Source organism: Diabrotica virgifera, chromosome 7, assembly GCF_917563875.1.
Source record: "Diabrotica virgifera virgifera chromosome 7, PGI_DIABVI_V3a".
Taxonomy (NCBI): domain Eukaryota; kingdom Metazoa; phylum Arthropoda; class Insecta; order Coleoptera; family Chrysomelidae; genus Diabrotica; species Diabrotica virgifera.
Genome location: NC_065449.1, coordinates 252506280 through 252527782, shown reverse-complemented (window position 1 = coordinate 252527782; position 21503 = coordinate 252506280). Strand labels below are relative to the sequence as shown.

Genomic DNA, 21503 nt, shown 5'->3' with positions numbered 1-21503 from the left:
TTTATACTGGGTGTAGCAATGATAGTGTGTTTTTTCCTCAAAGTTCGGAACACCCTGTGGAATATTCTAGCGTATATAAAATATTGAAATTAAAACTTAACTGTAGCCTTAGGCTTTCTTAACATTTTGCTTTTTGATTCATTCGCTTATGTTGGATAATAAAAAAGTTAGGTATTTTAACAACTAGCAACGTTCTTCATCAATACAGGGTGTTTGTAAATAAGTGCGACAAACTTTAAGGGGAAATTCTGCATGAAAAATAAAGACAGTTTAATTTATAAACATATGTCCTCAAATGCTTCGTTTTCGAGATACGGGATGTTGAATTTTTTTTACAAACTGACGATTTATTTACTGCTCTAAAACCGGTTGAGATATGCAAATGAAATTTGGTGGGTTTTAAGAGGTAGTTATTGCGCATATTTGACATACAATTAAGAATTTTATATTCACCATTGGCGTGCATATGGGTCATATTACCCGGTCATATTACCCGTATGCACGCCAATTGTGAATATAAAATTCTTAACAGTATGCCAAAAAATGCGCAATAATTACCTCTTAAAACCTACCCAATTTAATTTGTATATCTCATGCGGTTTTAGAGCAATAAATAAATCGTCCGATTGTACGAACAAATTCAACATCCCGTATTTCTGAAACGAAGCATTTGCGAACATATGATTATAAACCTAACGGTCATTATTTTTTCATGCAGAATTACCCCTTAAAGTTTGTCGCACTTATTTAGAAACACCTTGTATTGATGAAGAACGCTGCTAGTTGTTAAAATACCTAACTTTTTTATTGTCCAACATAAGCAAATGAATCAAAAAGCAGAATCTTAAGAAAACCTAAGGCTACAGTTGAGTTTTAATTTCAATATTTTATATACTCTAGAATATTCCACAGGGTGTTCCGAATTTTGAGGAAAAAACACACTATCATTGTTACACCCGGTATACAATGACACTTATCTGTTTAGCAACAATATGATTACATCAATATTCTTGAAGAATAAAGCTATAACATATTAAAAAAATCACTAAAATCGGCCAACAGGTTTAGGAAATACGGGACTTCAAAAATGACCAAATTTTTTGATGGGCCAATTTCTATGCACGTAAGTTTAAATTAAATTAAAAAAAAAGTTTTTTTTACAAAACGCTGCTGCCCCCTTTTGCATGCGGCCCTAGGCCGCGGCCTAGTCGGCCTAGTGGCAAATCCAGCACTGACTTGTGGTCTATTGATTCGATGGTCGTTTTTTCTTTCAACACTTTTATAAACATTGCAGCAACATGGTTGTTTTTGTTTTGGCCCCCACAAGTGTCTGAATAGAAGCAAACTTTCTTGGTTTCCGACGGAAGACTTATAATGTGTTTGTATAAACATGACGCGATTTGGTTACCACCCCTTCCAGAAACAGATTCGTCCCAGACGTAGCACGTGGACTCGTTGGTCGCTAAGTTATGGACAGTTAAATTAAAGGTCCACAACTGTCGCTTATAAAATGCAATTGACGATTTTAAATATGGGGTTGGTAAGCACTGCTGCAAATCAAATGCAAACAGAGCTGTATCAGGGGACTCTTTAGCAATTTGTTTGTCTCTTGCTTTAGCGCCGTACGCTTCTTCTGCTGCCGTATGATGATTGGCTTGCTCCAACAGTGGGTCTCTTTTTCTTCTTCGGGTGCATAAGCAAGTTTTTTTTAAGAGGTCGCAATTATAACACGTATCTTTTTGGGGTTTCTTAAAGGCCAAATTAAGTTTGTGAAACTGTTGGGAATAAATTGTTTTGAATACGCATTTATCTCTGTCCTTTTTATAAAGTTCAAATATTTTTGTCAGGGACAAATCTGACTGTAAATATTTCTTCGATGATGTTTACCTGCAGTAATGGCTTTCGTATGCCGGGAAGCTGTTAATGTGTCGTAGAACATCGTTAAGCATTTCTTGAGTCCATTTATTTTTGGGTTCGGATCGTCCTCGTTGATCGTCCTTGAGTATTCCAGAGACTACATTTTGTCTATTTACTATTATTTGGTTGATGAAGGCGTTTGTTTCCCCAAAAGTACTAATAAAACATTTTTTGCATATTGCTTCTCTTTTTCCACTAATGCTCAACTCATATCGGCAAGTATACTGCCTAAACTTTTCTAATGTACGTTTTTCTGTTGTGGACTTTTTATCTCGTTCCCCTTGTTTCCAATATTCTTCGAAAACCGTTTGTCGTACATTTGTTGGGAACCTTTTTTCACATTTCATGCGACAATCAGTAAGTGGATTTTGCATTCTTGATTTGACAGTTTTATCCTTCTCTGTAACATATTATTGCCCAGTGTTTCTTTGTTTCTTTGCTAAAGCTCTCTCCCTTCTAGTTCGACCAGTTTTTTTCGTCTCTATACTATTTTTCTGAGTTCTCCCTTGTTCATTTTTTTTCTTGATTTAGACCGGTCAAGTCTTTTTTAATTTTCTTAATAACAGGCTCTGTGATTTCGTCTTCACTACTTGTAGTATCATTTTTTTCTGGAACGAAATCACGATCTTTTACGCTGTCATCGTCAGAAAAATCCATGTCACGTTCGGCGTTATCTACTATTACTGGTAATAATAAAAAGGCTTTTACATACACACGAACTCTAACCACAAAATCTTACGTCTGAATGCTTAAACAAAAAATGTAAACTAACACTTTCTGCTATAACAATTATTATTGTCAGGTGGACAGTAGAATATGTTGACATATTATTCGGCACAATTTGAAATAAAATCTGTGAATAACCAGATAAGTAAAGTTATCTGCTTATTCCCGAAGTCGTTCAAGCGACATTAGAAAAATAACTAGACTTATTTCAGAAGGCTGCCAAAAATGTGACATGTTTGTTTATTCACATGGGAATAAAATACGAAAATATTATGGATATGAACTTATTTGCTTATTAACGCGTAGAAGAAACCAAATAGAAATATTAAATCGACTTATCTCATTTTCATAAAATTCGAGACGTATCTGCTTATTCACGCTCGCCAGATTTTAGACTCAATAATTGATCACAGCTTTATAATTATTAAAGAATGATTCATTTATAGGTACTTTTTCCAAAAAGAAAAAAAAACAATGAAAAAAATTTATTTTATGTGAAAATCGTTATTATCATACAAAAAGGCCATTCTTTACAATTACTTCTTAAATATAATTTCTTTCAAATGTTGACCGTGACTGCGGTTAAGATGGTTCATTCTAAAGTTCCAATTCTCGATGACGGGTTCGAGCATTTCGATTGGTATTTGACTTACGACTCGAGTAATATTGGCCTGCAATGCCTCAATTGTAGTCGGTTTATTCATGTAGACTTTGGAATTTAGGTAGCCCCAAAGGAAAAAATCTAGAGGTGTGATGTCACACAGGACCGCCGCTAAGGTGTTGACCGCCCGTGTGCCACTTAATATTTGCCGCCCTCCTTCCAACATTTTAGAAATAAGTACATACTAGTATTTAAAAAATGTGCAGAAGGTGCATAACAATAATAATAATTTGTAAATAGATAAATACTTGAACATTTAGACTAATATCCATTATCCAACGTCCATTATATGTACCTATATCCTTTTTCTTCTTCTTTTTCTTTTATATAGACAGTACTGCCTGTTTTTCTTCAACGGTGCCTTTTATTCTGCCCCTAATTGCCGTTCTATCTTTTTCTTGGGTGTCCTATACTTTTTTAGCTAACGGTGATTTGTCCCTGGCTATTCTTACTATTCTACACTCTTCTTTTCTATTTTTTATCCAGGTATTTATATTGTCTCCCACATATTCGTCTGATTTCCTCACTTCTTACCCTATTCTGTAGTCCTTTTCCAGCAATCCTTCTTAAGATCTTCATCTCGTTGGTCTCCAGATATCTTTGTGTTTTGCTTGTATCTGGTCTTGTTTTGGGCGTGTAAGTCATAACTCGCCTAATAACTGACATAATATGTACATATATTCGGGTCTTTGCTTCTTCTCTTAGGTGTTTCTTTTTCCAAATTGTGTGATTTAGGCATCTGCCTGTTTTACTGGCTTTAATTATTTGGTCTTTTATTTTACCTTTTCTTCGATATTACTATTTACCTCTTATATTGTTGTCGGCTGACAGAATAATTCCCAGGTATTTGAAAGTCATTACTTGCATAATTTTATTGTCTAACTCCCAATTTGCATTTTATTGGTTCTTTGGCTATTACTAAGCTTTTTGTTTTTTGGGTGGATATTTTCATATTCATTTCTTTTGCGTTAATGTTGAATTCGCGCAGTAATCTTTGTAGGCCATCTTCGCACTCTGCTACTAACACGGTGTCATCAGCGTAACAGAGTTTTTTTGATAGTTCTAGCACCCATTTTGTACCCTCTTTTTTTCTTCAGTTAGATTATTATTGACCTATATCCTAATATCCTAATTTAAATATCCATTTAATTAGAATAAACCGTGAATAGATAACAATAAACTCATAAAAAACTAAATACGAACTTTTCGGGCTTTCGTTTCGGAACACTTTTTGACAATGTCTTTAATATCCTATGTCGCACAAACCTCACGTTCAATAGATAACATTGCTAAAGCAGAAAGACTATCTTGTTTCATTGAGGATCGCAAAGAGTTTTTAATAATTTTAAGTTTTGAAAACCACCGCTTGCCCGTTGCATTGATTAATAACTACCCAGTTGGGTAGTTTTGAATTAATGACTATAGCTGCAAATGGGCAGTTCATACAATAAATAATATTTTCTGACATTTTTGTTTCGATTAGGATGAAAAAAATAACTATAAATGATAATTGAAATGCATTTTTGTAGTATCAAGTATAATGGTAGTTGTTATTGTTTGGAATATTAGAGTTTATAGAACTGTCTGAATCATTTTTAATTATTTGAATTTTAAAAAAGTATTATCATCAATGGCCTGTTTTTGGCCGCCCCCATTGTTGGCCGCCTATGTGCGATGCACACCTGGCACACATGGTAGCGGCGGCCCTAATGTCACATGATATAAGCGGCTAATTCACTGGTCCGAAGCGTGAAATAAATTGCTCACCAAATTGTTCTCGCAGTAAAGCTATATTTTCATAGGCTATATGGTAAGTGGCGCCATCTTATTGAAACCAAATTTAGTCGACACCACGAGCTTCAATTTTACAATCAGTTTAAACATCAAATAGTCCTTTATCATGGCGCAATAATGGTTTCCATTCATTCCATTGACAGCAACATTCTGGCCTGCCCCTGTTTTAAAGAAACATGAACCGACGATTTCGCTGGCCATAAACCGCCCCAAACAGTTGTTTTTGTGGATATAATCAGTGGCGGCTCGTCAGAGGAGGCAAGGGAGGCTCAGCCTCCCCATAAATTTTTTACACACTCTACACTGTTTTGTTTATCATGAATCGCGAAAACAACAAGTACAACTCTCACTATTATACAACGTGTAAATTCCATATTATCACTAATTATCCATACGTACGGAGCATTAGCATTAGAACGCATGATCGCGTCTCAGTTTTATATACATATTATTGTAGGCAGGACCCTGGGTTATCCCGAGATTCATGAACGGAGCACGGAGCCGAGAAGCCCAACAATCTCCGTTGCTAATGCTCCGTGCAGCGCAGCAGGCGTTTAAGGAGACCCGGTCTCCTAACAGTGGCATCTATGGTGCCATCACACGCTGCCCGGAGATATACCAAGGGAGGCAGATTAGCTTCTCGGCTCCGTTGCGTGGTTGCGTGCGTCTCGGGACAACGAATTTTAGGGTCCTGACTAAAAATAATGAAAAATCTAAAAGTGCGAATTTTGTTATGAAATTTGGTATGTGGGGTTATAATAATATTTGGAACAACTTGCTCAAATAACTTTTTCCGATATCTCTAACTCAAAGCAAAATATCGGTAATTTATGGTGTTTTTGAATTCGCAGTAGGCCGCGTTTAAAATTAAAAAAATTCAGTTGAGTATCTTAAAAAATTTGAAGCTTCATTATGTATGGACTGCAAAACTTCAAATCTGTATTTATTTTGATATGCGAGGTATCTATTTACAAATAGATGGAATTGTTAACAAATAAACGACACAAACTTTGCTATTAAACTTTTACAATTAGACTAACTATTTTTAAAATGATATGATATCATGAAATTATGAATTAGGATGATATTATGAAATGTAAACAAAAAATGGTCAAAAAATGGGGCCTTAAATTACATTTTTTGGCGCATTTTTTTGCTAGTGCAAATTTGTCTAGATATTTTACAGTTAGGTATAGCCCCCTATTGTAAAAATCACGAGCCGCCACTGGATATAATAGCAACTATTGAACACCTTCGGGTTTCTCATCACTCCAAAAAAAGGGCATTTTGGTTATTTACGCCCCCATTAAGCCAATAATGGGCCTCATTATGGAAAACAGTGGATTTTCTGCAAGCTTAAAGAGCACACCGACTGAAACGGTGAAGACTCGGCAGATCGAATCAGCTTCAAAACTGTAAAAAAAAAACGAAGTAACTTATAAAAAATATATTGTTTATTAAAAACGTATTTCACTACCATACACTTATACTAATCGCTAATACTAATCTGATACCAATACTCATTCTTCTTTTTGTTTGTTATCTTGCCTAATGGTTAGAGATTATTCCAGGGATTCAAGGTTTAACCATACACCACCTTCGACGTTGGGAAAATGTGTTTTTGAGTCATATTTCAAGGGTAGCTGTGTTTTTTCGTTCAAGGTTACTCTGCATGTCCTTAATATTGAACACAATCCTACTTTGGCTTGCAGCTTTCCAAATCTTAATCCTAAAAATAAAAAAAAAACCTAAAAAAGTTGTAATGATGAATGAATCCTGAATCCAGTTGTGCTGGATGCACTTGATGTCGTCCGACCACTTTGTTGGATGACGACCTCGATTATGATAAGCATCATCTCTTGGTCTCCATTCTAATATTTTCTTTTCTTCTTCTTTTTGCGACATGCTTCAATTACTATTTTAATATTTTTTTAATTGCTAATTTTAAATATTAACTTTCCTTTCTAAACGAAATAATATGGGTCATTTAAAATTCACATGTGTTTCGTTCCTAATATACAAACCATATGCATAGAAGGGCTGTTAAGTTGTAAGAAACGAAATATATCCGTATTAAGGTAAGATGCCTTTGCAGTTTTTAAAACACCAGATCTAATAAATTGTCGCCTGTCTGGCCATATGGTAGAACCACATAATGACAGATTAGTGTTTGTGGTCTAGTTCAGTAAAGTCACAGCGGGTACTCCGTGCGGTCACACCCTCGCTAAAATAACAAACCCTCTTTCGAGATATTTTCACGTTCTTTTTACTGATTAAAATAAATATATTATTGACAGACACTTTGTTGTTTTTACATTTATTTTAATTTCATTTAATTGTTTCCGAGGACAAAAGGTTATCACACACGCAACTCAACCACCACGGAACAGTTCATTTTCCATCTTTCAATCAGGCATCATGTACCGCCTAGTTCCATTTCATCGTTGTAATTCTTTGAGCTTGTTCACAGCTTGGTGATACAATTCCGCAATAACCTTGGGACCAGAGAAGCACTGTTTAGCATTCAGTTTATGGTACAGAGATGCAGAGATGTCGGACATCCGGTTTATATGTGTTTCATTGACTTTGAGAAGGCCTTTGATCGAGTACAACATACAGAAATGATTGGGTATTGATTCTATTTTTCAAAAAGTGGGTATTGATGATAAATACCTAGGCAGTATAAAAAATCTTTACTGGCATCAACGTGCAAACATCAGGATTGGCCGGGACACGTCTGAAGAACTTCAAATACGCAGGGAGTAAGGCAGGGCTGCATTTTGTCCCCACTAATATTTAACATCTATTCTGAGTTTGTTTTCAATAAAGCAGTGGATAATGCGCAATGTGGTATCAAAATGCATGGCGTCAATATTAATAATTTGAGATACGCGGATGACACGGTGTTAATTGCGAGCAATTATGAAGAACTTCGACATCTGATTAATAGGATTACCACAACGTGTGATGAATATGGACTCAAGCTAAATACCGCAAAGACCAAGGTGATGGTTGTCAGTAAGATGCCAATACAACCGGAAGTAGTAACAGCTTATGGTGAACAATTAGAGAGAACTAACAGTATCACCTACCTTGTTGTAATATAAATGAGAACTGGGACATGAGCAAAGAAATTAGAATACGTATAGAGAAGGCCAGAGGTGCATTCTTTAAGATAAAGAAACTTTTATGTGGAAACAACATTAGGGGGCTTCCATAAACTACGTCGTGGAAAAGGGGGAGGGGGGTATTTGCTTGTTACGACGGTATACGACAGGGGGGAGGGCGCCATGAGAGCAGATCCGACGTCGTTTGATGTTCACGAATATAAAAAAATACCCTATTTTAGAATTAAAAAAATTAGTAGGTATATTACTTTTATCGCATACTTTTCATTTCGTTTTTATCACTCACATCCTTAATAATATTGCTAGCAGTTTTGTACAGAATAACAAACAATAAAACATTGTTCTATGTATTTAAACAAACGCTTCTATAAAGAACAACGTCTGGAAGCAATAAATATTAAACTGTTAATTTATTTACTGAATACTCTGTGTGAAACAATTCTACAAGAATGAATAGAAATAAATAAAATATTCTATTTTTTTTAGTTAGTACATTATATTTATACTTATTGAAATAGTATTGAAATATAAAAGAAATGGTATTGAAATCAAAACAAAATAAGTATCAAGATTTATATGATGCAGTTAAGAAAGCATATCGGAACTCCGATAAAAGTATTGTCTTTTGTCCCAATAAAGCTAATTAGTTGTACAGTAAATTGAGAGAAAAAAAGTACGCGGATATTAATGAACTACATAGTAAGTAAATTAACTTTGATAGCTAACTTTAGAAAATCCAGAAATATCATGGAATTTTAAAAAAATCACTAAAAAGGGGGGGTCATGAGTTGCAATTGCGACGTCGATATGAGGGGGGTCAACTGTAAACGACGCTTTACGACGGAAGGGGGGAGGGCATTAAAAAGTCCGAAACTTTTACGACGTAGTTTATGGATGTTCCCTTACTTTGAATCTTAAAATTAGATTAGTGAGATGTTATGTGTTCCCTACTCATTTGTACGGTGTCGAAGGTTGGACTTTAACAGATACTCTTCTCAAGAAATTGGAAGCCTTTGAAATCTGGGTATACCGGAGAATCCTACGAATAAGTTGGGTGGATAGAGTTCGTAATGAAGTTGTTTTGCACCGGATGGGAAAAGTCACAGAAGTCGTCAGAACAGTTAAAAATCAAAAATTTGAATATTTTGGCCATGTTATGCGACACCCAGAGATATATAATATACTCCATTTAATAATACAAGGCAAGGTAGACGGAAGAAGATGGCCAGGTCGAAGAAGAACGTCATGTCATAGAAACCTGAGAGAATGGTTTAACAGATCCTCTGCATTCCTTTTCCGAGCTGCCGTCAACAAAATTACTATAGCCAATGTGATAGCCAACGCTCGATAATCGAGCACGGCACATGAAGAAGAAAAATTCTTTGAACTGCGTCTATAATACCAGTTTTCTCCTAACTACTTTATTTGAAACTCTGTCTCTGAGGGTTATATTCAACATTTCCATTGCTCTCTGTGCCACTCGTATATTATTGAGTATTTTTCTATTAAGGGCCAATGTTTCTGCTCCATATGTTAGAACTGGGAGTACACATTGATCAAAGACCAAAATAGAAATACTTATTCTTTCAATGGAAGTAACAAATTGTTAAAATAATTGGGGTTGAATAAAATGTAGTGTTCATTGACTACAAATACATAAAATATTGTTAAAAAATCCTTACCTATACATAGCCTAGGTCCTTCACCAAATGCCAAAAAGGCCATCGGAGATGTAGAACTCTTATTTTCTGGACTAAATCTATCAGGATCGAACACGTTCGGGTTGGGGTAGATATCAGGGTCGTAGTGAATTCCACGTGTTGATATATTGAGTACTGTTCCTTTTTCTATTAAAATATCTGTGTCAGGAATTATATAGTCTTTAGTACACAACCGTTCGATCACTACCACTGGGGGATGCATTCTCAAAGATTCTGAAAAAATAAATAAATAAAAATATTGAGCTGGTTCATCATCATCAATCAGCCAATCGCGTCCACTGCTGGACATAGGCCTTCCTCAGTTCTTTCCAGTGTTGTCTACACTGGGCCGCTTGTAGCCAGTTTTCCGCTACTCTGTTTATGTCGTCGGTCCATCTAGTCGGGGGTTGTTTTATAGTTTCTGGGCCTCCATTCCACGATTCGTCTTGTCCACCGCCCATCTCGTATTCTAGCTAAGTGCCCTGCCCAGTTCCACTTAAGCGTCGTGATTCTTTCGATGACGTCTGGAACTCCTCATTTTTGAGATCCTGAATTTTGAGCTGGTTACTTAATCACAAAATAAGAAAGTGCTGTAAAAAAATATCAAAAGTCTTAAAACATAATAGATGGAGAAGTTGTTTCTTCGTTTGTTAGCCTTATTAATAGCGTAACTTTTAATACTAATGAACTTGTTAATCGCCAGATGACAGACAGCCTGTAGAGTCAACGGAGACAGTAGCAGTAATGGTGACCACAGTAACAAATGAGGAACTGGCTCAAGCGCTTCAAAAAATAAAGAAAGGAAAAGCGGTAGGACCAGATGATATTCCTGGGGAAGTATGGAGAGCATTGGGAGAGACAGGAACAAGGTGGCTAGCAGGTTTATTTAATAGAATTATGGAAGTTGGACAAATACCAGACGAATGGAGAAGCAGTATATTAGTACCTGTCTACAAAAACAAGGGAGATATACAACAATGCACAAACTACAAGGGAGATAAACAACAATGTACAAACTACAGGGCTATAAAACTGCTTAGCCACACCATGAAAATATGGGAAAGAGTAATTGATAGACGGATACGTGAACAGGCCGAAATATCCGAGAATCAATTTGACTTTATGCAGGGCAGATCAACAACAGATGCAATTTTCATTACAAGGCAGTTGATGGAAAAATACAGGAGTAAAGAAATAGACGCTCATATGGTATTCATTGATCTTGAGAAAGCATATGATAGAGTTCCTCGAGAGATTCTGTGGTGGGCACTCAATAAGAAAGGAGTCCCTGGTGAATATTATTTAAAGATTGTGAGGGATATGTATGAGGAAGTAACGACTGGTGTTATGACAGGTGTGGGAGAGACTGATAAATTTCATGTGAAAGTAGGATTGCACCAAGGCTCTGTGCTTAGTCCGTATTTATTCTCATTAGTTTTGGACCAGATAACAGCGAAACTACAGGGTAACATTCCATGGTGCTTAATGTATGCTGATGATGTTGTGTTAGTAGGAAATAGTGAAAGAGACTTAGAACAAAATCTGGAACAGTGGAGACAAGCTCTGGAGGAAAAAGGTTTAAAACTTAGTTGGACAAAGACAGAGTATTTGCAATGTTCATTTAAAGATGGAGTTACTACAAATAAAATGGTATCTTTGTATCTCGAAGCGGAAGTAGAAGCTGCTATAAACAATATTAAGGAGGGAAAAGCCGCAGGACCAGACGAGTTCTACTCAGAATTTTTGAAAATTATGGATAAAGACGAAGTCAAAAGACTTACCTTGATCTTCAACAATATATACCAAAGTGGAAAAATACCCCAACAGTGGCTAAGATCAACTTTTATAACAATCCCTAAAAAACCCAATGCCAAAAAATGTGAAGATTATCGAATAATAAGCCTTATGTGCCATCTCCTGAAAACTTTTTTAAAAATTATACATAAAAGAATATATAAAAAGTGTGAAGAACACATGACAAATACACAATTCGGCTTCAGGGATGCATTGGGTACTCGAGAGGCACTTTTTGCAATACAAGTTCTCTTTCAAAGATGTAGAGACGCGAACTGTGATATATATGTGTGTTTTGTTGGTTACCGGAAAGCGTTCGATAGAATAAAACATAACGAGCTTATGAAAATATTAAATTCAATTGGTCTAGACAACAGAGATCGCCGTATAATAAACAATATCTATTACGAACAAACTGCAGCTGTTAGAGTAGGGGATCAGTTAACAGACGACATAAAGATAAAAAGAGGTGTGCGACAGGGATGTATATTGTCCCCATTACTGTTCAATACATATTCAGAGCACATTATGAAACTAGCGCTAACGGACATAGACGAGGGAATACTTATAAACGGAGAACGATTGAACAACATAAGATACACTGATGATACTGTCATTTTTGCAAAGTCTTGAAGGTCTGCAGACACTTGTCTCCAGGGTGGCAGAAGTAAGTAGCAGGTTTGGGCTTGATTTTAACATCAAAAAACCAAATACATGGTTATAAGCAAAAATAGGATACCACCTGGTCAATTACTAGTTAACCAACAACCTATAACACAAATCACCAACTTTTGTTATTTGGGTGCAAACTTAAATGAACAATGGGACCAATCGACGGAAATTAAGATAAGGATCGAGAAGGCAAGATCAGCTTTCGTCAAAATGAAAAAAATCTTTAACAGCCACGATATAAAATTGGAAATAAAGGTTCGTTTACTAAAATGCTACGTATTCTCCGTTGTTTTATATGGCGTGGAGTCATGGACCTTAACAGAAGCATCACTGAAGAGACTCGAAGCATTTGAGATGTGGAGCTATAGACGCATGTTGAGGATTTCCTGGATAGACAGAGTTACCAACGAAGAAGTTCTACATAGAATGGGTAAAGAGCGCGAACTAGTCGTAACCATAAAACGTCGCAAACTGGAATACCTGGGCCATATAATGCGCAATGAACAACGATATGACCTACTTCGGACCATACTTCCAGGTAAAGTGCACGGGAAAAGAGGTCCAGGACGAAGAAGGATATCCTGTGCATAACCTGCGAGAATGGTTTAACTTAACCACTACCGGACTTTTCAGGGCAGCAGTCAACAAAGTCAGAATAGCCATGTTAGTGTCCAACATCCGTAACGGATAGGCACCATAAGAAGAAGATAGTTGTCTGCCTATTATGTATTATTAGAGTTGCACAAGTTTGACTTGAATGTTTGAACTTGACTTGAGTTTGACTTAATTTCAAGTCAAACTCAAGTCAATCCTTCCGACAAATAATTCAAGTCAAGTCAAACTGGTCAATCGTACAGGTTTGAAAATTCAAACTGTTTGTCAAACTAGTTTGAAAAAGTTTGAAAAATAATTTATTTCGTAGATACACTTTTTTGTTGAGATAGACATGTTAGTTGCCAATTAAGATAAGAAATTTAATAATACAATGAGTTCCATATAAAAGTAACTTGATATAGGAAGCGATTATAGTCAAAACAGGGTAATAAATTTCTTAAAAGTGATTGTTGTATGCTTAGAATTGCTTGCAAGTCTCCTTTTATCGATAACTTCTTTATATTTTTGTGTTATTACTAGATTAAAACAAAGAATTCTTTGAATGGTTTTTTTATCATACCAAGTGTAATTTAGTCTACTTTAACAAAAATTTATGAAGGAACAACAAAATATAATATTTTTAATAGAGTAGGTTTAACGCATTTTTTTGCAACTTTTCAATTTCGTTTTAAAGTATTAGTTCACTATGTGTCATTTTATAACACTGTTCTTTATTTTTACATATTTAGTCCTGTCGCCAGGGGGGTACAACGGCCTTCTTAATTCAGATGGACTTACCCAAGTATTTTTTATGTATTTTGACCCGTAGAACACGAATTTTTTGGGTAACAGTTGATCCGGATGTCGATAAGATTGTTATAAACAAAGAAGTTGAGGAATTACATAACAGCGATTTCTCGCAAAACAAAACATTTTTTTGTATTTTTTGGGTCATTCTAACCAAGTACCTACAAGTTTTTTCGTAGGATGCATAGTTTTCGAGATAAACGCGGTTGAACTTTCAAAAAATGGAAAAATTGCAATTTTTGAACCCGAATAACGTTTGAATAAAAAATAAATAGCAATTCTGCTTACCGCCTTTAAAAGTTTAAGTCAAATTATATCTGTTTTGAATATTTGCATTGCTAAAAATTTATTTTTTGATTGTTAAAAAAAGCTATAAACACATACTGTTTCCCGTGCCTAATACATGCGTTTTAATGCATGCTACTTAGAAATATCCCCGCTTGCACTTTTACCTCCTCTACGTACTCGTTCGATTTTAAATGAGAAATCATTGAAACATCACTCAAGCACTAGGTGTTTATAGCTTTGTTTTAACAATAAAATAATACATTTTTGGCAATACAAATAATTAAAACCGATATAATTTGACTTGAACTTTGAAATGCGGTAAGCAGAATTGCTATTTTATTTTTTAATCAAAAGTGTTTCGGGTTCAAAAATTCCAATTTTTCGATTTTTTGAAAGTTCAACCGCGTTTATCTCGAAAACTATGCATCCTACGAAAAAAATTGTGGGAACATTTTTTGGTTAAAATGGTCCAAAAAATACAAAAAAATGTTTTGTTTTGCGAGAAATCGCTGTTATGTGATTCCTCAACTTCTTGGTTTATAACAATCTTATCGACATCCGGATCAACTGTTACCCAAAAAATTCGTGTTCTACAGGTCAAAATGCATAAAAAAAACTTGGGTAAGTCCATCTGAATACAGGAGGCCGTTGTACCCCCCCTGGCGACAGGACTATATTATGCACTTTGCAATTTTCATTGTTTTGAAATTACCTGCCTTACGTCAAATACATCAGTATATTTATTTTTCTTAATTATTAATACTGCTTCGACTACAGATTGTTTCTCTTAATTTGTGCAGTGGGAATACCTTCAAAATCAGACTCAATTTGTTCTGGTACTTAGTCTGAGCCCAAAAATATCCAGGTTCAGATAGTATCTCACAAAGCACACACTTCAAAACGAACGTAATAAACAAGCCAAGCATAGATGTCTAAATATGAACTCTTTCTGGTATCAACCGAGAAACGAAAAATACACATACGCAGCAGAAGAAAGAAATGCAAGAAGCATAATTGACTACATAGTATATCCTCGAGACGCAGAACTAACGATACAAAATATAAAAACAGAGAACGAAGCCGAACTCGGTACCCAACACAGACTAGTAACAGCAGAGATAAACATGAAACTAATGGAAATAATAGAGAGTCCTCAATATACAAGAATAGCAATACATAAGATGAAAAATATGGAAATGAGGAAGTTATACATACCAAAGAGAGACAGATAAAATACTGGAACAGCATGAAAACAATGAGGAAATATGGAATATTGAAGCGAGATGGAAAAAATTGAGAGACACGTTATGGAACACTGCAAAACAAGTATGTGAAATAAGAAAGAATGGCAAGAATAATAAAAGAACTGGATGGTGGAATAAGGAAATAAAGCAAGCAGTAAAAAAGAAGAAAGAAATGTGGAAGCGATACATAAACAAAAATAAAGAGCAAAACAGAGACGAATACAGAAGACAGAGAAATATAGTGAAAGAACTAGTAAAAGATGCGAAGAAGAAGAGCTGGAAGGAATTCGGTGAAGAATTGAACGAAGATTTTGGGAATAACAATAAACAGTTTTGGAATAAAATAAGAAGCATGAAAGGAACAAAATGGAAACAAACAAGAGGAATTAGAAATTAGCGAAATGAATTGAAAACAAACATACAAGACATACTGACCATATGGAATAAGCACTATAAAGAAAAATTCGAGGCAAGCAACCAACAAAATGAGGAGAGAGGACAGCAGGCAAGAGAAGAGGATAGGGACAATCGAGTAGACGAAATTCATATCAAAGATATTGAAGAAGGATTGGCAAGAATAAAGATTGGAAAAGCGGGAGGTGCCGATGACATAGATCCGGAGATGATGAAGTACGTGGGAGAACGTGTCAAGCTTTGGCTACTGGAAATACTGAGGGAAGCATGGAGAACAGAAAAGATACCGAAAAACTGGGAAGAAAATGTATTGATGCCAATACACAAGAAAGGAGATGAAGCGGAATGTGATAACTATAGGGCTATATGCTTATCATTAGTGGCATATAAAGTCTACACCGGGATAATAGAAAGGAAGTTCAGAAAATAACTGGAAGGAAAACTAGAAGAAGAACAAGCGGCTTTTAGTAAAGAAAGAGGAACAACAGTTAATATATACATACTGAGAAATATAATTGAAAGTAAAAATGAAATAGGAGAAGACTTATATATTACGTTTACAGATATTAAAGCTGCTTTTGATTCTATAAATAGAGAAGTAATACGGTCAGTAATGGAAGATCTGCCAATCCCGTAAAAGATAGTAAGCGTGGTAAAAAGTACATATTGCAGAAACGTACTTGCTAAAGTACAAATAAACGGAAACAGATCGCCAATAATAAACCTAAGGAGAGGAATAAAATAAGAGGACAGTCTCAGCCCAGTTTTGTTTATATTAGTAATGAATAGAGTAATGAAGAGCGCTAAAAGAAGGTCAAGGCAATTACAGTCAACAATAGGGTACAGGAATTTAGTACCAGTGAGAATGGAGGGATTACTATATGCAGATGACTTAGTAATAATAGCAGACAATAAAGAGAAAATGCAAAGAATTATTCGATACCTGGGTGGAGGAAATAGAAAATTTTAAAATAAAGGTAAACGTAAAGAAAACGAAGACGAAGACCATGATAGTAACCCAAAAGAAAGAGGAAGAAATAAACCAAATGATATTTAGGTGCAAAAACGAAATAATAGAAACAGTCTCGACGTTTGAATGAATAACTTGGAGTAATAATATCTGAAGATGGAAAGATATATGTATCAAGAAATCTCATACATATATACATAAATAAAACAATATTTGGAAAGGAAGAAATAGATAAAGAAATAAAACTGAAGGTATACAACGCAATCTCTGTACCAACTTTAATAAATATATGCAAGTGAGACATGGGTAAACAATGCAAAAATAGACACTACAATAAACGCAGCGGAGATGAAGCAGATTAGAAAAATAGCAGGAAAAACGAAATTGGACAGAATAAGAAAGGAAGATATTAGACAAAAACTGAAACAGGAATCGATAATAACCAAGATATAAAAAAAAGAAAATTAAAATGGTATGGACACATTAACAGAATGGACCAGGGAAGACTACCAAAGCAGGTGATGGAATCAAAAAGATATGGTAAAAGAAGGAAAGGGAGGCCAAGGAAGAGATGGATCGATCAGATTATAGAAATTGGACAGGAAAAAGGGAAAAACACATCAACAAATGAAAGAGTTAGCAAAGGACCACAAGAAATGGAAGATATGGATAGAGGATGAATAAAACCTCCGACGCCCCTGAGGGCCATAAGAAGTTTCGAGAAAGAAGAAGAAGATATTTAAACCACAGACAGACAAATTAAACCCAATAAACCCGCTATTTAGGATAATTAAGAAAACTTAATGCATCTATATTGATTTATTTAAAATTTAAACCCAAATATAACATTATTTTGTAGCCTGTAAAACCAATAACCCTATGGTCAGTTTTGAATTTTAGAAATACTTTTCTATTGTCGTGTTTTCTAGGAAACTGCAGGTTGATGCCAGATGTTTATTTCGATGAGATAAATGCCTCTGTTAATGAAAGAAAGTCATAAAAACTCAAAATGATTTTTATTTTGAATTGTCCATTGATAAACCAAATAGTATTTTTTGGCAACCATTAAGGGCATAGGCGTAACATCTCCTCTGTCAAAATATTCAATGTGTTTTAAATGTATTTATTTTTTTCGAATCCTAAGAAAACAAATAAATATTTTTGAACAATTTAAACGCAGCGTGAAAGATTATTACTGAGGGCTTTTACTTTAACGTGAGACATTATTTCTGAGGGCCGAAAATCCCTGAAAACTTCTATAATGTTTATTTTAATAAGTTACAGAGTAAAAATAAAGGGGAAAATTTACTGTGATTATTAATTGAAATATTTCATTCAAAAGAAACTTAGATATTATTTATTCTAAGGGACTTTCGGCCCTCGGTAATAATGTAATCTTCCATTCTGCGTTTAAATTTTTTAAAAATACAGGATTCGAAAAAAAAAATGAATATCTACATTTAAAACACATTGAAAATTTTGACAGGCGACATTTTGCACCTTTTCCCTTAACGAGAACTCGGAGTAACAAAGTGCTTTATTCCTGTTCGAAAGTCAAACTATCCGTGTAGATTCATTTCTTCATATAACAAGTTGTAAAACTCCCGTTTAGTAATTCCTGAATGTACTAATCTGGTTATTGGTTAGTTTTTTTAAGTGAAACTTTTTATTAAATATAATATATTAGATTATAAACAAGGTACATTCCAGGTCAAATAACTCAGACAAAAATTTTTGGATCTCAGATTTGTCTGAAACTTAGTGTATAGCTTCTGCTTAATTCTTCCTATTTTCTCTCAAATACCATTTTAAGCGGTTTTACAATGACTTGGTATGTATTTATCTAAACAAATTTGTATTTTTTATCGTAAAATATCAATAGAAAAATAATTTTTTACTAGTAGGGACTCAAAAATTCATTATCATGCATTATAACAAGTTATTTTAATTAAAAACAAGATATTCTTTCTAAATTCTTTCTAAATTCATATTATTTAACACACCTCATATAAAATTAACAAACTTGTATAACTGATGGTTGCATCTTGAGGTTTAGACCATGCACAGATTTTTATGAAGAATAAGTTTTTTTCCTAAAATTATTAATAAAAGAGTTATTACATGTCTAATAAATAAAAATTATTTCCCATTCTAAATAGTTAAAATTGTAAAAATGCCACAAGAAAATAGCTTCAGAACAACAATAAAAATTATGTTCGGAATCGGTAATTTAGGAAAATTTCAGAGAATTTTTTTTTCAAGTAGAAAGCTGTTATTGCATATTTCAATATGGTTTTTAATTACAAATAACTTTTTATAATTAATTTTTTGATATTTTGAAATATAAAGGTAGTTTGCTCTTAAGCGAAATTCATATTTTTTGACATACCTCGTATACTGTTGATAAAATTTGATATCTGATGATTGCATCTGAGGTTTTAGACTATACAGAGTACTTTATAAAGAATGACTTTTTTTCGTAAAATTGATATTAAAAAAGTTTCCCATATGGTTCCAAGTTACGCAAACACCCTGTATAATATTGACTCAGATATTATTGCATGTAACTTTTGTTGTATTTTAAAACTATATAAATTCTTCGACCCACTTAAAGTCTTGTGTTTTGGCTATGTGTGGGAAAATTTTCAGCCAAATCGAAGAACTTATATTTTGGGAAAGGAGGAACATGTAAAAAACAGTATTTTAATGTTTTCTACACTAAAATTTGATCAAAAAATTGTTTTAAATAAAAAACTTGTTATAGTGCCTTATATTCACATTTTTGAGTCCCTTCTATTAAAACGTTGTTTTTTCCATTGATGTTACGATAAAAAAAAATGCAAATTTGTTTAAATAAACACCAAATCACTGTAAAATCGGTTAAAATGATAGTTTGAGAAAAAAAAAGAAGAAGAAGAAAACGGTTCGACGATAAATATTAATGTATTATTTTTACCCCCCCCCCTAAATAAACACGTTGCCTAATATGATATTCAAACTTCAAACTGTTTGAAGAAGTTTGATTTCAAGTCAAACCTAAAGATATCGAAATCAAGCCAAGTCAAACTTTTTTACCAAAAAAGTTTGGTTTTCAAGTCAAGTCAAGTTTGCTGAATAAAATCAAACTAGTTTGACTTGATGCATCTCTATGTATTATTTATTTTTACCTATTTAGGAGGTAGAAACCGACATGTGAAGGATAAAATATTTTTAATTTCAATTGTCATTTTTCCACAAAATCATTAAACTTTTTATAATAAATATTTAAAAAATATTTTTATTCAATATTTAAAACATAATATTTATTCTAAAAGTGTATAACCCGCTAAATATTTTATTTCCTTTAGTTTAAAACTGAATTTAAAAATCACGCCAGAAAACAATAGATAAAAACACTAGCAAGTGCAGAGAAAAAGCAAAAAAGAATACCAATCACAAAAACTAGCCAATCAATTATCAAGAACGCTGGGTAAACAAGCAACAAGTCGTCGTTAAGAACTTATTAGTCAGTCATAGAATGTGTCGTTGCCTAGGGCATATAAGCAAATTATTTCGCTGGTTTCAACTTTGTTTCGATTAATTATCGCTGATAAAATAATTATTTATTGACAGCAAATCGTGATGTGTGTTCGTTTTATTTCGCGTGTTTAGAAAGCAAGTAATTTGTTGTTTGCTTTGACTGGAATGTATCTTTCGCAGAAATTGGTAAGTGATATCATAAAATACTTTTTTAAATTTATCTTTTTCTTTTGGTGCCTATTCGTTTCGAATATTGGCGATCATTCTGACTTTAATTGTTTATAGCTGTCTATAATCATTTAATTTTATATCGGTACTTTTTCTTCTTCTTCAAGTGCCGTCTCCTAATCGGAGGTTGGATATCATCATCACTATCTTTATTCTATCCACCGCTGCTCGAAAGAGTTCTATAGAACTGCATCTAAACCAGTACCTTAAATTCTTTAACCATGACACTCTCCTTCTTCCTATACTCCTTCCGCCTCTTATCTTTCCCTGTATTATCAGTCTTAGCATTTCATATCGCGGTCCCCTCATTACGTGTCCCAGATATTGTAACTTTCTTATTTTTATTGTGTTTATTATTTCGCATTCTTTACCCATTTCTCACAGTACTTCCGTGTTCGTTTTCCTCTGTGTCCATGCTATTCTAAGCATACTTCTGTAACACCACATTTCAAATGACTGTAGCTTATTTATGTGTTCTAGCTTTGATGTCCAGCTTTCAAGTCCATATTGTAGTATCGAGAACACGTAGCATCTCAAAGCTCTTACTCTCAGTTCTAAGCTAAGGTCTTTGTTGCAGATAACTGTTTTCATTTTTACAAACGCATTTCTTGCTATTTCTATCCTGGTCCTTATTTTTGTTGTTTGATCATTTTTCTCTGAAATCCAGGTTCCTAGTAGTCCAGAAAGCCACTGCGCATCCGCTAGGAAAAATATTCTAATTCGGATTTTTTGCACAATATTACTCAAAAAGGACCCCTTTTAACAAATTTGCATGTTGCCAGGACCAAAAGTTGGTCAAAAAATTTTTAAACGTTTTTTTTTTGTTTTTTTCCTAAAATTAATTTTTTTTCATCGAACAAAATTTTTTTAGGTTTTTTGGATCATTCCAAACAGAAAAGGTCTTTACTGACATTTCTCTAAAGTTAATAGTTTTTGACATATAAGCGATTAAAAATTGAAAAATTGCGAAATCGGCCATTTTTAACCCTCAAAAACTATGTAAAAAACTATCAATTTGAATGTTGCCAAGGTAGGTAGATATTCTTT

At 34.1% G+C, this 21503-nt stretch overlaps 1 protein-coding gene across 2 annotated transcripts in view; it reads right to left on the bottom strand.

Moving 5' to 3' along the window:
• LOC126888426 (probable cytochrome P450 6a23) overlaps positions 1 to 21503 on the bottom strand; it is an 89589-nt gene that overhangs the window by 45767 nt on the left and 22319 nt on the right. Inside the window, exons 3-4 of one of the 2 annotated variants that reach the window (XM_050656677.1) lie at positions 9909 to 10160; positions 6531 to 6827 (exon numbers count right to left, since the gene is read on the bottom strand). The exons of the other annotated variant lie outside the window; for it this stretch is intronic. Of the exons in view, the coding sequence (XP_050512634.1) occupies positions 6661 to 6827; positions 9909 to 10160 (419 nt within the window). The 3' untranslated portion in view covers positions 6531 to 6660. Of the gene's footprint in view, positions 1 to 6530; positions 6828 to 9908; positions 10161 to 21503 lie in introns of those variants that run through there. 2 annotated transcript variants of the gene reach the window in all.